This window comes from Myotis yumanensis, unplaced genomic scaffold (assembly GCF_028538775.1).
Source record: "Myotis yumanensis isolate MYYU_CA2020_CCGP unplaced genomic scaffold, mMyoYum1.0.hap1 SCAF_14, whole genome shotgun sequence".
NCBI lineage: Eukaryota > Metazoa > Chordata > Mammalia > Chiroptera > Vespertilionidae > Myotis > Myotis yumanensis.
Window position 1 is genome coordinate 9,357,031 of NW_027223765.1, and position 15,262 is coordinate 9,372,292.

General features: G+C 46.2%; 1 protein-coding gene across 1 annotated transcript in view; it reads left to right on the plus strand.

Moving 5' to 3' along the window:
* The first annotated feature begins 9,348 nt into the window (after window positions 1-9,348).
* The window catches only part of LARS2 (leucyl-tRNA synthetase 2, mitochondrial), a 97,448-nt gene continuing 91,534 nt past the window's right edge, over window positions 9,349-15,262 (plus strand). The window contains exons 1-2 of the mRNA XM_070391667.1: window positions 9,349-9,451; window positions 14,805-15,058. Coding sequence (XP_070247768.1) covers window positions 14,825-15,058 — 234 coding nt within the window. The 5' untranslated portion in view covers window positions 9,349-9,451; window positions 14,805-14,824. The remainder of the gene's footprint in view (window positions 9,452-14,804; window positions 15,059-15,262) is intronic.

Sequence of the window (15,262 nt, forward strand, 5' to 3'; positions counted from 1 at the left end):
CTATTACAAAGGTTAGGGCGTTTCTTATCTCCATTCCAGGGAGTAAAGATTATGTAGCTCAAGCATGATTGTTTGTAGTTAAAGTGATTAACTACCCGCCTGGCACTTAGTTAAGGAGCTTTATCCCCTCCCTAACTTCAGGGGAAAATCCCTACCTGGGAAAACCACCTTTTTCGGAGAGGTGACCTTGGTTAAAACACATAGCGCCAAGAAGGTGAGCAAACATATTAAGAACAATATGCCATATATGCCAGGTCCCTTGAAACAGCAAGGATGGACCGGCTCCCGGCATTGGGAACTCCCTCAAATTGGTTCCTGTGTGTGGAGAAGTATTTTTATTTTTATTTATTATAAAAGTAATACATGCCTGGGTAGGGGTATGTGGGACCTCTCTGTACTATTGTTTTCAACTTCTTATAAATCTATAATTATTTTTTAAAAAAAGATTTTTAAAAAGTAATATATCCTCATTGTAAAAAAAAAACAACAAAAAACTTCAGGAAATTCAGAAAAATATAAAAATGATGACCTCATCTCTTAGGCTTCATTTCTGTCTGATACTCTGAAATATTTCTCTCCAGACTTACTCCTTGTCATTTAAATGGTATCATAACACAGTGGTGGCAACTCTGAGCACCAGCCTCTAGTGCTGTGATGGAGAGGATACAGGCCAGGGAGACAGGGGCTGTTAATAAAAGGGTAACACCACCAGCCCTGACGACGTGTCAACCACATAACCCTGCCCTCCTGGTGTGTGGCCTCATCTGACCCCTGCCCCAGCCGGGCAGTCTTGATCAGAGAGGGTATTGGAGGGTCTCGAACTAGTGAGTTAGGGAGAAACGGTAGCAAGGTTAGTTAGTAGAAAGAGAATTAATTACCGCCAGTAAATTCAGGAGAATGAACACAGGTCAGGTGGACTTTGTGCAGAGAGAGAACGAGAATGAGAGAGAGAGAGAGAGATATTAGAGGGAGAGAAAAAAAGAGAAAAAACATTTAATTTTTATATTCTTGTTACCAGGAAACAGAGGCAGCCGAGAATTCAGTGGGTGTTTAACCAACAGACTTAAGGTTTTCGGTCAAGGATGGACTTCCCACCTCCACTCAGGGTTGCCCTGACAACCTCCTTCTGATATTGACGTTATTGTGAGAAAGAAGGAAAAACAGGCAAATGAAGAAAATGGTCATCAGAGGCGGAACGATCGTCAGGTGTCAGGTCCGGCTTGCTTCATCTGGGGGTGGTGGGCTGGGGTTGAGGGGGAAACCTGGGAGAGGTGGAGGGCTCTAGGGTGGGTGCTGCAGAGGCCTGAGGACTGGAGAGAGAGTTGGGGTTACCTGTAGAGCGGTGGCCTTGAGCATGCATGCTAGAGATGTCAGAAATTTTGGTGCCCTGGCCCATGTAGCTCAGTTGGTTGGGCGTTGTCCCGTGTGCCGTAGGGTTGCCAATTCAATTCCTGGTAGCGGGCATGCAGAAGGCAGCCAACTGATGTTTTGCACTCTCTCTTTCTCCCTCTCTCTACCTCTCTCTCTAAAAAAAAATCAAAAGATATTTTTAAAAAGAAATTTTGGTGAAACCATTCTGTGTAAATTAAATCTCCATGGTTGTATATCCTCATTGACTCCCCTGCTCTTTTCAAATTTGTCAAGCGGGGGGTGGGGGTGGGGTAATGGGGAAACCTCAGGCTCAGGCAATGGTAGCTACTCAACTCTTCCAGCAGGGAGGGCTTGGGGTCACCACATCAGCCTGGGGCTTACACCCTCCTCTCCTCTTCCATCGCCTGGAGGATTGGACCATCAGAGGAGGGGGTGAGAATGGAATGGAATAGGGAGTCAATAGTAGTTACTACTCTCTTCTCTTTCCAGATGGGAAAACTGAGGCGGGGACATTAAGTAACTCGCCTAAAGTCACAAAGCCAGGAAGTGTCCAGGATTCAAGCCCAGGACCAATCAAGTCAAAGTATTTGCTTGGTAATGACCTCATTCTATGATGCACTCGGTGGTGACTGTTGACTGGGACACCTGTTCATGCCCCTCCAGCATGGCGCCTCAGGGTTGCTGGACTTCATGGCCGCTCAGGCCTAGAGCAGGTGGTCAAGAGACAGGAAGTGGAAACCACTGGTCTCTTAAGGTCCAGGCCTGGCAACTGGCATAGTGTCCCTTTGTCATTTTCTATTTGTCAACATAGTTGACAGAGCTTGCCAGACTTAAGGGAAGGGGACATATACCCAGCTTCTCAGTGAGCGGGATGCTTTGTGGCTCTCTTTGAACTCAGCAGCCTCAGCCACTCCTTAACCTCACTGGTAGTGAGATCCTGGGCCTCGAGCCAGCTGTGGCAGAGAGGAGATTTTGAGGGGCGAGTGTATTTTGCATGAGTTAGAAACGTAGGCAATCTGAGGCCAGAGGGTGGATTGTAATACTATATCCTGGACATCTTTCATCATTGCTGTTTCTACCTCTCTCCATCTTCCTCTCTGAAATCAATTTTAAAAATGTATATTTTTTTAAAAGGGAAAGTGATGCATTGCTTTGCTCTCTTCCATCAGAGTGGCACTGTTGACTGGGAAGAAAGACTGCAGTCTGAAAGCCAGTGCTCTCCCTGAGGCCTCCCCAGCTGCCCCTTCTACCAGGAAGTTTGGACCACTCTCTTAGATATTCTAGAGCAGAACCAATATATTATTTATACCCTTTCTGCTGGCAAAGGATGCTAAGGAGATGCTAATGCATACAGTACATTATTATAATTTCAATGCAATTCCTGGAAGACTTTTTGCTCTGGGCCATTGTCTCTGCCCCCTACTGGCCATGGGAGGAAGGGGTGGCAAAGGAGCCGAGGAACCGAAGACTTCCTTCATGACTATGGAGGCCAGAGGGCTCCAGAGGCTGCTCCTCGGGCTTCAGGCTGCCCCTCTTCCTCCACTTAGTTTTGGGAATGTGAAGGATGAACATCGGGAAGGCTGTTTTCCAACTACACAAGCAGGACAGCACTCAACTCACCTACTCCAGGATGCCTTTCCTGATTTATCCCTACCCACTGAGCTCTCTTCTTTCTCTCAGGGCTGAGAGTGGGTCCCTCCTCTGTGTTCTGAAGTCCCTGTGCTTACCACCGGCTCGATCATGGGAGGGCTCAATGGTCTGTCTCCACTGTTCGAGCCTGAGCTCCTGAGAACATGCGTTCAGTGTCTTCCTTCTCTTTATCTCCAGGACCAAAGAGGCTGCTTAGTACCTGCAGAATGTTCAGGTGTTTGATGGGCTGGATTGAATGGTTTGCATGCCGTTAGTTCCATTCAGAAGGAAACTTGGTTATTTTGATAGGGATTAGTCTTTGCCTTTGGATCTGCTAAGCAAATTTAATATGTAAACAAAATTCAGGTAGAGAGATTTCAACACGCTCATAAAAAAAAAAAATCTTTTCCAAATACGTTAGCAGCCTCCATCTGAGACACAGTTGGCTAATTTCAAATGATGTAAATGTGTTTATTCAAGTTCAATAGGACCAATCTTTATTTGGCAAAATTCTAATTCTTGTTGGCTTTTACTATATTGCCTTCAGAAGTTGCCTAGCCGGTGTGGCTCAGTAGTTGAGTATCGACCATGAACTAGGAGGTCAGGGCACATGTCTGGGTTGCAGGCTCAATCCCCAGTGTGGGGAGTGTAGGAGGCAGCCAATCATGATTCTCTTTCATGATTGATGTTTCTATCTTTCTCCCTTCCTCTCTGAAATCAATTAAAAATATATTAGAAAAAGAAGTAATTCATTTTCATTTCCCTTTCTTTCTCTCCTTCCTTCCTTCCTTCCTTCCTTCCTTCCTTCCTTCCTTCCTTCCTTCCTTCCTTCCTTCCTTCCTTCCTTCCTTCTTTTTCCCCTTCTAATTAAAGTTTTCTTATTCAAGCTTCCCACTCATTCAGATGGGCCCTTGAATGTGAGGTCATGTATCTTGTCTTCATTTCCACATTGCTTTCATGTTGCAATAGACTGTCACCGCAGAGCTATCAGTTAGCTCTTTGCTACTCACAGTGTGGGCTGGCAGCATGAGCATCTCCCGGGAGTCTGATAGAAATGCAGAATCTCAGGCCCTCCCTAGTCAAATGATCGCTGGGTGATTCATATGCATTTACCTGTTTGAGAAGCAGAGGTTTAACCAACCTGGACTATGTCCCTGTTCCATACCATATAGCTGATATGGGGGGTGGAACCAGAAGAAAAGTCCTGAATACGTGCCTCTTTGCAATTTATCAGCACTTGGTAGCCTCCACCTTCACTGCACACTAGGTCAGTTTCCTTGCACCCTCCCCCACCTCTATTTTTTTATTGATTAAGGCATTACATATGTGTCCTTATCCCCCCATTGCCCTCCCACCCCCCAATCATGCTCTCATCCTCACGGCCTCCCCCGCCCCCCCCCCCCCCCCCCCCCCCCCCCCGTTGTCTGGGTCCATTGGTTAAGCTTATATGCATGCATACAAGTCCTTTGGTGGATCTCTCCTCCCCCACCTCTTGAAGTCATCAAGCTACATGGTGTTGGACAGGGACTGCATTTACATAGTGCCAGGCACTGTGCCAACGGCTTTACACCTGTTCTCTTGCTTAATCCTTACAACGCATCTGTGAGCTAGGTCCTGCGCCTTCCCCTTTACAGATGAGGAGCCTGAGGATTGGGCAGGTGAAGCAGCTTGGTTGCTGACACCCGGCTTGGCTCAGTTCCTGGCCTATAACAAGGTGTCCATGATTGAGGGCTGTTATCATCTTTCTTCTCATTCTGGGCACAGTCCATTTGACTGATAAACTGCGTGTGGTGGTGTCACCTTCTGTTTTCAACCCTGGGGACTCTAGATTGGCATTTCCCCAACCGGGGCCTGTCTCTCATTCCTGTCCCACCCTGAAGCTGCTCCCTCTTTCTTCTCTACGTTCTTCTTCTCATTTCAACTTCTTCTCTGTCTCCTCCTCCTCCTCCTGTGGTCAAGCTCTTGGACCCAGATCAGCTCCTTTTTCTTCCTTCCCCCTCCCTCCCTCCTTTCCTGCTGGGCTCCAGGTACAGAATTTAGGTGATGTTAATGGTGAGAGTGATGGTGATTTTGCTGTTGTTATGTTTGGCCAGCCAGAATTTTCAGTCCCTTCTCCTCCTTTAATCTTCTCATCTTATACCTGGATGGGAAGGGTGAGAAGATCATTCACCATAAGAATGTGAAGTTCTGCTAGGTAAGGAAATCAATTAGGAAGAGAAAGGCTGGCTTGTCTTATAGATTTAGAACCTTTATGGGGGAAGCGGGGAGGGACCTGGAGGGTCATAAAGACTACAGGGACTGTGGAGGGAGGGAAAAGAGGAGATGGGAAAGAAGGGACTCCAGGCTGCTCCTCAAACACAGATCCTGATTGTTCTGAAACGTGACTGGTAGGAGAAGAACATATATGTTTGGCGCCATCCTCTCTACTTGGGGTGTGTTTGTCGTCAGTCACTGGGAAGCCACTGTCAGGTGAAGGATGCGCTGACAAATCCTAGCCACTGCAGGATATCGAGGGGGCAGTGACATTGTTATCATTGCTGTGGACCCACCAGTTCCTAAGCCCTCTCCCCGTGCCTGGCACTTGTTAAATTCTTTCCATACACAGGCCCTACCCCTCTCACATTGAGCAGAGTAGGAAACTAAGGCCAATGCTCTCCGTCTGCTATAGAATTTGGGCTAGAAAACACTAAACTAGATTTTGGGAGTGCCACACGATTGTCTGTCCCCTGTATATAAAACGATAGTGCTCATCCAGGATCAGAGGAGCATCATGATTGACTTAATTAATTTACGCTCTACTTGGGAAGTAGTCATGCACATAAAGTCAAGGGCTAATTAACTCTACAAGAATACAAGAGATGTCAAAAGGTGGTTGGATGAAATGCCAAGTTAATGGCAGAGATGTAGGAGCTATAGGATCTTATTAACGTTTATGTATTAAAATTGCAGGTATCGCCAAAAGATGAACAAGATAGATTTCATGTATTTGCAAGTAAGCATGTGTTACCTAGAGCCCACTTTCAGACCAACAATAACGAATTCTGCCTTCTTCAGATCAGATGTAACTCAAAATTGTTTTATACCCTCAGCATTTCTTCAAGTAGGATTATCTTTTTCCAGAAGCCATCACAAGGCCTAAGAAGATTTGCAACAATGGGAAGGATTTTTTTCTTCCCTATAATGAACAGATTAAAGGCTTAATCCCAAGGTCTGTCTCTGTGTCCAAGCATAATTGTCCTGTAAGTCACTCCAACTGGGTTTTTTTCCATGTACACTCAGGAACTGTAAAGTCATTTTTTTGGGGGGAAAAAAACCACAAAAATGTATTAAATGTCAACAGAAGAGGTCACTTTCAGCAAAGTTTGTATCCAGGAAGGGGTGCCCCAAATGAGTACTTTTTAATATCAGGTTCTTAGGAAAATACTGATATTACCAGGCCACTCAAGGCCAAGATTGCTTTGTGGCAACTTTCAGAAGGGCATCCACTCCCGTTTTCTTGGTGATTGACCTCTGGGGGTTACATGCCAAGATCATCCTGAGTCTTTTGGCCCATCAGTGCTAGGCTTAACTTCCAGGTCAGCAAGAACTCTTAATGAAAAATTACCCGTGACATTTGTTAAAGTGGTCACACTGCCTCCTCTTCTGTCTCAAATTCCCCCCGCCTCTCTCTTATAAAGATGCTTGAGATTGCATTTGGGGCCCACCAGGATGATCAGTCTTCTCTCATCAAGATTCTTCACTTAATCACATCTGCAAAGTCTCTTTTGCCATATAAGCTTCCAGGGATTCGAACCTATATATCTTTGGGGCCATTACTCAGCCTACCACACAAGCTAATAGCAAAAGGGACACAGAAACCTATCATAAAGAGAAAAAAGGCCCATAGGACCCCACTGTCCCTAGAATTGTCACAGGAAGTAGTTTGGGACAGCGGATGTCAACCTTTCGGACTTCACGGACCACCGGTGGTCCACAGACCACTAGTTGGCGACCGCTGGTTTGGGACATATTTTTCTAGATTTCTTTCTATGCAGACACTAACAGATGTATTGCTTTTATTTCCTTTCCTTTTAAAAATGAAAAATGGGATAACTTCCTACACAGCCCAGCAATTTGTCTCTTTCATTTAATAATGTGTCTTTGCAGTAAGCTCTTTAAGAGGAAAGGGATTTACTTTCATGCTGTAGTCTTCTTTGATGTAAAAATAGCAACTTTCCAGTAAAGCAAGTGACTTTTCAAAAAATTCCATTTGAAATAATCTCCCAGAAATGTCAAATGTTTTAATTTATAAGAGAAAGGTGACTTCGAACCAAAATAAGGATAGAGGCTACTTAGAAATTAGTATTTGGGGGAAGTTAGAGAAAGGGCCCTTTAGTTATACATGGAGGCAGCATGACATACTGGAAGATTAACTAGCCTGTTAAAGTGAGAGTGCGTGTTTCCATGGTATCAGTTTAAGCGTCTATGTGACCTTAGCAAGCTGTATCCAATCTCTGGGCCTCAGGGTCCTCACCTTTGAAGTGAGAGTATTGGACTAGAAGTTTTTTAAAGCTCCTAATGATCTTCCACTCTGCATTTTTGGAAAGGTACTATTCTAGTAGGCTAAGAGACCCTGTTTGAATAACAAACCATTTACTAACTTGCTATGAACTTGAGCTAGACTAGGGTTGGGGGACATCTGGACCAAGGGCTGTATAAGGCCTGCGAAATCAACTGGTCTGGCCCTGCCAAGGCATTAGGGGTGAGTTCATTAAATGTTTGACCAAATATAGCAGGCTAATTTTTTAAGTTGATAATTCTGTATGGCCCTCGAATGGTATAAATATCCAAATGGCCCTTGGCAGAAAAGAGGTTCCTCACTCCTGAGCTGGACAGTCAGCTCCATTAGGCCTCAGTTTATTCATCTGTAAAATGAGCAGGCTGGACTAGAGTGCTCTCAAGATCCTTTCTAATGCTCACATTCTAATCTAGACAATGAGTCTCAAACTTCAATCTGCCTAAGAATCCCATAGGGATTTTGTTAAAATGTAGAGTCTGATTCAGTAGGTCTGGGGTGGCATCTGAGATTCTCCATTTCTAGCAGATTCCCAGGTAAGACATGCTGGTCTGGAGATTGCACTTTGAGTAACAAAGCATTTGGATTTTGAAATGTCAGGAAACTGTGAAAGACTTGGAAATTAGTGATAGATTACCGTGTGTCTGGTGGAGTGCTGGTCTGGGATTAACTGGTGCTATAGGCATGTACAGTTCGCTTGTCTTTTATCCAGCTCTGTAAGAGTAGATGTGAAATACAAATAGTAATGGGATGAATTTTATTTAATTGATTTCAGTCCCGAAGCAAAAGATGGCTCCCAAACATCCATTTTACTTGTCCTGTAGGATATCAGCCCCTTTGCACAATTAGCAAATTCGTTTCAGTATTCCTGATTGCCCACATGTATGTGTTCTTCAAAATCTCTTTTAAACAGGTTTTACCTGTGCAATTCATTCATCGATTCATCGATTGATTTATAGGAACGCTTTCGGGAGCGGGGAGGTTGCAGGGTGGGAAACAAACGCCTCTGGAAAGTGGGTGAGGTAGCATGCTTTCCTGACTCCCAGCCAGGGATCACGTGAGGAAGTTCGCTTTGCCTCCAGTCTAGGCTGGGTAATTCCCCTCCCAGGGCTAGAAGGTCACGGAATATGGGGGAAGAAGATGCTTTAACCATCCTGTGGCCCGGTATCAAGACGGTGAGAGACCTGACCAAGCCTGGAGGGGGCTGTAGCTGGGATTTGAACCTGACCTCAGGACTCCTCCAGCGCTCTTTATACCACCCCGTTTATTCTGGGGCCACTAAACGGATGGCCCTCATAGGTCTGCTGCATTTGTTAAGAATTTGACCCCTGTGTGGGTGGGAGAGGTCAATGGGGGGAAAAGGGAACATATGTAATACTTTCAACACTAAAGATAAAAAAAAAAAGAAATTTGACCCTCCCCCCCCTGCTGGTGTGGCTCAGTGGTTGAGCATCGACCTATGAACCAGGTTTGATTCCAGGTCAGGGTACATGCCCGATTGCAGGGTTGCGGGTTCAGTCCCCAATGTGGGGTGTGCAGGAGGCAGCCAATCAGACAGGGGCTGGGGCGGTCCCTAGGAACGAGGGGCGGAGCCTTGGGCAGCGGGGCGGAGCCTAGGGCTGGGGGCGGGGCTTAGGGCGGCGGGGCGCTCCCTGGGGCTGAGGAGCAGAGCCTGGGGCGGCCGCGCGGACAGCCCCGCCCACGGGCTGCGGAGTCGGAGAGAAGGCCGAGCTGCGCCAACCCGGCTCCGCCCCCGCCTGTCTGTGACTGTGGCGGCCGCTATCGATAAAGTTGTTGTTCTGCCAACATGGCGGCGCCCATGGAGACCTGCCGGGCGGTGTTCGCCTGAGGTGGGAACCGAGGCATAAGGAGCCGCAGGCCAGAACCTGTGAGCAGGTAAACCCCTGAGCGGGGCCAGCGGGACAAGAGGCGAGGCCCGATCTCCTCTCCCCGGGTCGGGAGGTTCCGATCTGCTGGGAGCAGGAGGGGAAGGTGCAGACTGGGTTAGGTGGTCCCGGAGCCGAGCCATTTCCGAACTGGAAAAGTCTCCGACATCCGCTGGGAAAGTCTCTGAGACCTGGGTCTTCAGGCTCTTGGAGCCACAGACCCGCCGACAGCTCTGGGCCCTTCCCCTGGAAAGCACACGTGCGCACGTAGGTCTGTTCTCCAGTTCCTCTCCCGCCGCTCTCCCGCCCGCTGGTCCCTGCATCTGTGCTCCTGGGCTGGGGGTTTGGACTCAGTGAAAAGCCATCCAGTGCCTCTCTGGCCCACCTGTCATTGCCACAGCATGTCAGGGCTCGAAGGGCCTCAGCGATCATTGGGTTTAACCCCTCATCTTAAGGAGAAGCTGAGGTTCCAGACACGACATAAGTTGCCTGGGGTCATACAGGAAGTTAGTAGTTGCAGAAGCCCAGATCACCTTATTAGAGGTAGTATTTTTGTTTGGTCTCCAAACTCGGTCCATTGAGGCTCATTTCCCCAGGTACATTCTCACACACCTTCTTTTGGGTGCACCCAAGTGCCTTCACACGCTTCTCCTATGTGTTCTGTTTCTTTGCCTGTCTTCTAGGTTTCTCTGTCCATAAACGTCCATTTGGGTCCAGTTCCCAGGCCCCCCCTCCATGGGAACATGCCACTCCCCCCACCATTCTCATTAAACTGAACCTTAAGCCCCAAGTGAGGCTGGGAGGATCACGGAATATGGTGGAAGAAGAGACAAGATTCCAGACATCTGGGTAAAGAGCTGGGGAAGACAGAGATGAGGAAGAAAGGTGCCATGCTGATCATAAATGCAACCCACAGCCACACCTTTCACACTTATCCTATGGGCATAGTCCTCTAATAAAACGGCTGCTTTTGGTCAGGAAGAGGCAGTGCCCATCAGGGTGTTGGGGGTGAGTGGCAGAGAGCAGAGCCTGGGAAGTAGGGGAAGGGAACTTGGCCGAGCTCCAGAAAGTTCTATAAGAAATCATAGCCCTGCTCGGCCGGTGTGGCTCAGTGGTTGAGCATCGACCTATGAACCAGGTTCGATTCCAGGTCAGGGTACATGCCTGGGTTGCAGGGTTGCAGGTTCAATCCTCTGTGGGGTGTGCAGGAGGCAGCCGATCAATGATTCTCTCTCATCTTGATGTTTCTATCTCTTTCTCCCTCTTCCTTTCTCTCTGAAATAAAAAATATATTACAAAAAAAGAAGAGAACCAAAGTATTAAAAAAAAAAAGAAAAGAAATCATAGCCCTGAGTATACTATGTGCTGAGTCTTGAGGACTCTCTAGCTGTAACACAAAGGGTCTCAACTTTTCTTAGAGTCTCGACACATTTTCCCGTATTGCTCCCCAGAGAGGTAGAATCAATTTACGTACCCATCAGCACTGTATACAAATGCACATTTATTTATTTCAGAGAGGAAGGGAGGGAGAGAGAATCATTGATCAGCTGCCTCCTGTATGCCCCACACTGGGGATCAAGCCCACAACCCAGGCATGTGCTCTGACCGGGAATTGAACCATGACCTTCTGGTTCATAGGTCAATGCTCAACCACTGAGCCACGCACATTTTTTTTTTTTTTTTTGCAAAAAGCTGTATTGTTTCATTTGGTCCAATGCATGGGAGAGGGCTTCAGGGTGGTTAAAAGAATGGCTAGTAGTTTTGGTAAGAGGCTCAGGTAAAAGCCAGACACCAGGGGATGCAGAGGGGCCTCTCAAAGGCCTCTGGGCTCCAAAGGCTCCTAGTGGTGCTTGAGGGTGAGCCTTTCATACTTGAGGGTGAGCCTTTCAAAGAGATACTCACCCAGCCCAGCCTGGGGGCCGGCCAGCCTGCTGATGTTAGTCAGGTGTCGCCCATCTTCTTGATGAGTTTCACCTCCTCACCCCGGAAGTGGTTCTCCAGGAAGTCACAGAGATGGGGGTCTGTGCGGGTAGGACCCAGGGCCTGCAGCTCCACAAGGGCCTGGTTCAGGTTCCTTTTCAAGGCCAGGGCGGCATCCATGGTGTCCTGCGTTTTGCCCACTCCTCTTGGGAGGCTTCAGCACATCCTGAAAGAGAATGCGGCCCCCGCGCTGGTTTTGCGTCTTTAGGAGGCGCTGGAAGCCCTCGCGCTTCTTCTCCAACTCAAAGAAGAAGTGGCCCACGCCCTGGAGGGCCACATCCTAGCAGTGGAACTAGAAGCCCAGAGAGAGGTAGGTGCGGAGGCCCACAGATGCAGGTTGGCCGGGCGTTGGCCGCAGCCTCCACCTCGGTGGAATAATTCTGACGAATCTGGGAGCTCATGGTTGTTGGGCAATAAGGAGATAAGGTAGAAAACAACTGGGGTGTTGGCTGGTCCCGGAGGTGGTTCTGAAGGTGGTGACTGGATAAGATGCAGGAGGGTGGCCGGAGGCTGGAAGAAGGGGCGTCCCCTGGTCTGTTCTGTCGAAACACTGTCGATCCGGGCACTGCCCACGTACATTTCTTTTGGTTTAACAGGTTTTTGCCTGTTAAGCAAAATATTTTATTGTTGTTTTAATTTGCATTTTTGATTCATTGTAAAGTTGATCTTTTTCATATATTTATTAGCCATTTGGTTTTACTCTTCCCTTTTTCCCTCTACTCATTTTTAAAATTAGGTTTTTAATATTTCTCTTCTCATATGTGAACTCTATAGATTAGGATAAGCTTTTCAGTTGCAGTTTTTTCTCAGCTTATTTTTTGCTTTCTTCTTTTGTCAATGGTGTTTTTGATAGACAGATGTTTTAGATTTTAAGAGAGATTATTAATATTTTTCATTGTTTTATTCTCTGGACAGAACATCCTGCACCTTGCAAAGAATTACTTAGTACTCATCCACAGGGTGGGGCAAAGGTAGGTTTACAGTTGTGCGTATGTGACTCAGTTTATTTTTGTTTATTATTTATTAATTATTGTATTATTTTCCATACAAACAACTGTAACCCTATATTTTCCCTACCCTTTATGTTTTTGTCTTGTTTTATGGTACTTAAAAAATTCTTTAATTTATATGGGATTTACTGTGGTTTATGTTTGAGGTAGGGATCTAATTTGAATTTTTCCACCATTCCTTGAAAAATCTGTCACTTTGTAATCTACTTGTTCTTTTTTCTTTATGAACTTTAAGTTCTTATAAATACCTAGATCGGTTTCAGGATTCTCTAGTCTATCGGTTTGTGTAAAGGAAAGGTTATTGGTGAATCAGGTATTATGTAAATGTTTTTAGAAAGCTTGTTTGTAAATGCATTGTTTGTAATTTGGTTCATAGGATAAGTGAGTTGTAGAGACAGGATTAGAATTTTAAGTGGAAGAATGACCTTCATATTGCTCCTATTGGTGAGCTGTTTGCATTCGTTGCTCTTTCATTTGTCACAATGGCTAACCATCATTAAAATCAAAAGCTTGCGGGACTAGAGTTAGAGTCAGTTTGTATTTTTATAATTTGCTCCTTGCCATTGTTTCTATTTGAGAGGATAGTCCATTGTGTTCTTAAGGAATGCAGTCTACGAGAGAGATGGCAGCCATCTTCCTGTGTGCCCTCTGTTAAATTGGCATTCTTTGGTTTGCAAAGATATGGGGATGCTGACTTAGCAAGAGAACCATAAAATCCATGAGTCCTGTAGGTAGTTCTAATTATGTAGACACCCAAACCCTAAAAATCAATGCAATTGCCTTAGTTGTACAAAATGTCTATATATTAGGTTGGTCATATGGAATTGCTGATATTTAACTGATTTCACAAACTTGTAAAATGCCAACACTGTGATGCCATTTTGTGTGAGTGTGAAATTCGCCTTTATAAGCCTGTAATGAACCCTTTTGCCAACATCCATGTACCTTTGTGAAATGGGGCCAATCCTAGTAGATATGGAAACATTCTGAGAGAATCAAAGAACACCAGCTTAGAGTGTCAGGGCCTTCCTTCCTTCCTTCCTTCCTTCCTTCCTCCCTCCCTCCCTCCCTCCCTCCCTCCTTCCTTCCTTCCTTCCTGGTTTTGAAAGATCTGTTATGAAAATACTATAGCACTTCTCAAATGCTATTATGCAAGAAGGGAGAAAGTTTATTTATTCATAGATCTTAAATATCTGATGCACTGTCACCTCAACCTTTTGAGTCCTGATAAAACATGAAACATCTTCCATGAGTTCATTTCTGGAATTCAGCTTTGGAGAAAAGCATTTAAACGTTTAAGTTGAATTTTGAATCGCAGCTGGATGTCCTGATGAGCCCCCACCTATGGGTTGGATTCCAGAAAAACCACTGTTACACATATTGTATAATATTTGTTGGCTTCTTACCTCCTTTTCTCTGCCAGTGTGTAAGTGCCAGGACAGAAGGGACTTTGTGTTTGTTCACAGCTGTGTCCCCAGTGCCTAGAGCTGTGTGCACCTTGTGGCACTCAGTGCAGATTTGGTAAGTGAATGAAGAACTAGATGAATAAGCAGTCTTCTAAATTGCGGTTATTTCCTGGCTTAGCCTACCGAGTATCTTGAACTCATAATATGTTTGAAAAATGCTTATAATCGCCCAGAGAATCTGGTCTTCCTTGAAGACCTGTGTTCAGATCCCTTCAGATATTTGAGCCTAAGGCCAAGCTAAGATATGCTTGGAGCTCTTCTGAATCCTGGACGATGGGAAGTGAAGCCTGCTGGGCAGACCCCGGGCTGGCCTACAGAGAAGGGAGGGAGGGCTCCGCTGCCTCCCATGCAGTCTGTGAGGCTGTAGTAGGAGCTGGCCCAGGCAGTGGTCTCCATTTGTCCCTAGGGGTGGGGGGGTTTGTATCTTTGGTGTTTGGGAGCACTGACCACCTTTATATTTTCCATTAAAAAGTTTGTGCTTAAAAATAAATTAATTAATTTTTTAAAAAAGTTTGTGCTTAGCCTGGCCAGTGTGACTTAGTGCTTGAGCATTGACCCATGAACCAGGAGGTGGCGGTTCGATTCCCGGTCAGGGCACATGCCTGTGTTTGGGGCTCAATCCCCAGTAGGGGGCATGCAGGAGGCAGCCAATCAATTATTCTCTCATCGTTGATGTTTCTATCTCTCTCTCCCTCTCCCTTTCCCTGAAATCATTAAAAGCATATTTAAAAAAAAACGTGCTTAGCTCAATTGAACTTCTAAAACGTTCTTTTCAGGGAGAGAAATCATCAGAAGAATAAGAGGAAAGCCTGTGAGGGGGCAGGGAGCCCTGAACTGTGCTGAGTGGAAGGCCAGGCTCAGGGTGGGTTCCTGGCAGCTCACCAGTGTCCTTTCTCCCCTCTTTCAGGGCTTCCCACCTTCTGAAGAATGGCTTCTGCTTGGCAGAGACTAGGTTTCTATGTCTCTCTTCTGAAAAGGCAGCTAAATGTTGGGCCGGATGTCATCAGTTGGGGAAAGAGAGTCATTCCAGGATGTAAAAGAGGAATTTACAGTGCCACGGGCCAGTGGACGAAAGAGTATACGCTGCAGACAAGAAAGGACGTCGAGAAATGGTGGCATTCACGGATAAAAGAACAGGCCTCCAAAATTTCTGAAGCTGATGTGAGTATCCTGGGAGATTCTGAAAGGGTAGAGAAGAGGGGTTAAGGGCTTAGACTCTGAGGTCAGACTGCCCAGTTCAAACAAGTTATTATTAAGTACTAGAGGCCCAGTGCACGAAATCTGTGCACTGGTGGGGGCGTCCCTCAGCCCGGCTTGCACCCTCTCGTAGTCGGGAGCCCTCGGTGGACATCCCTCTCATAGTCG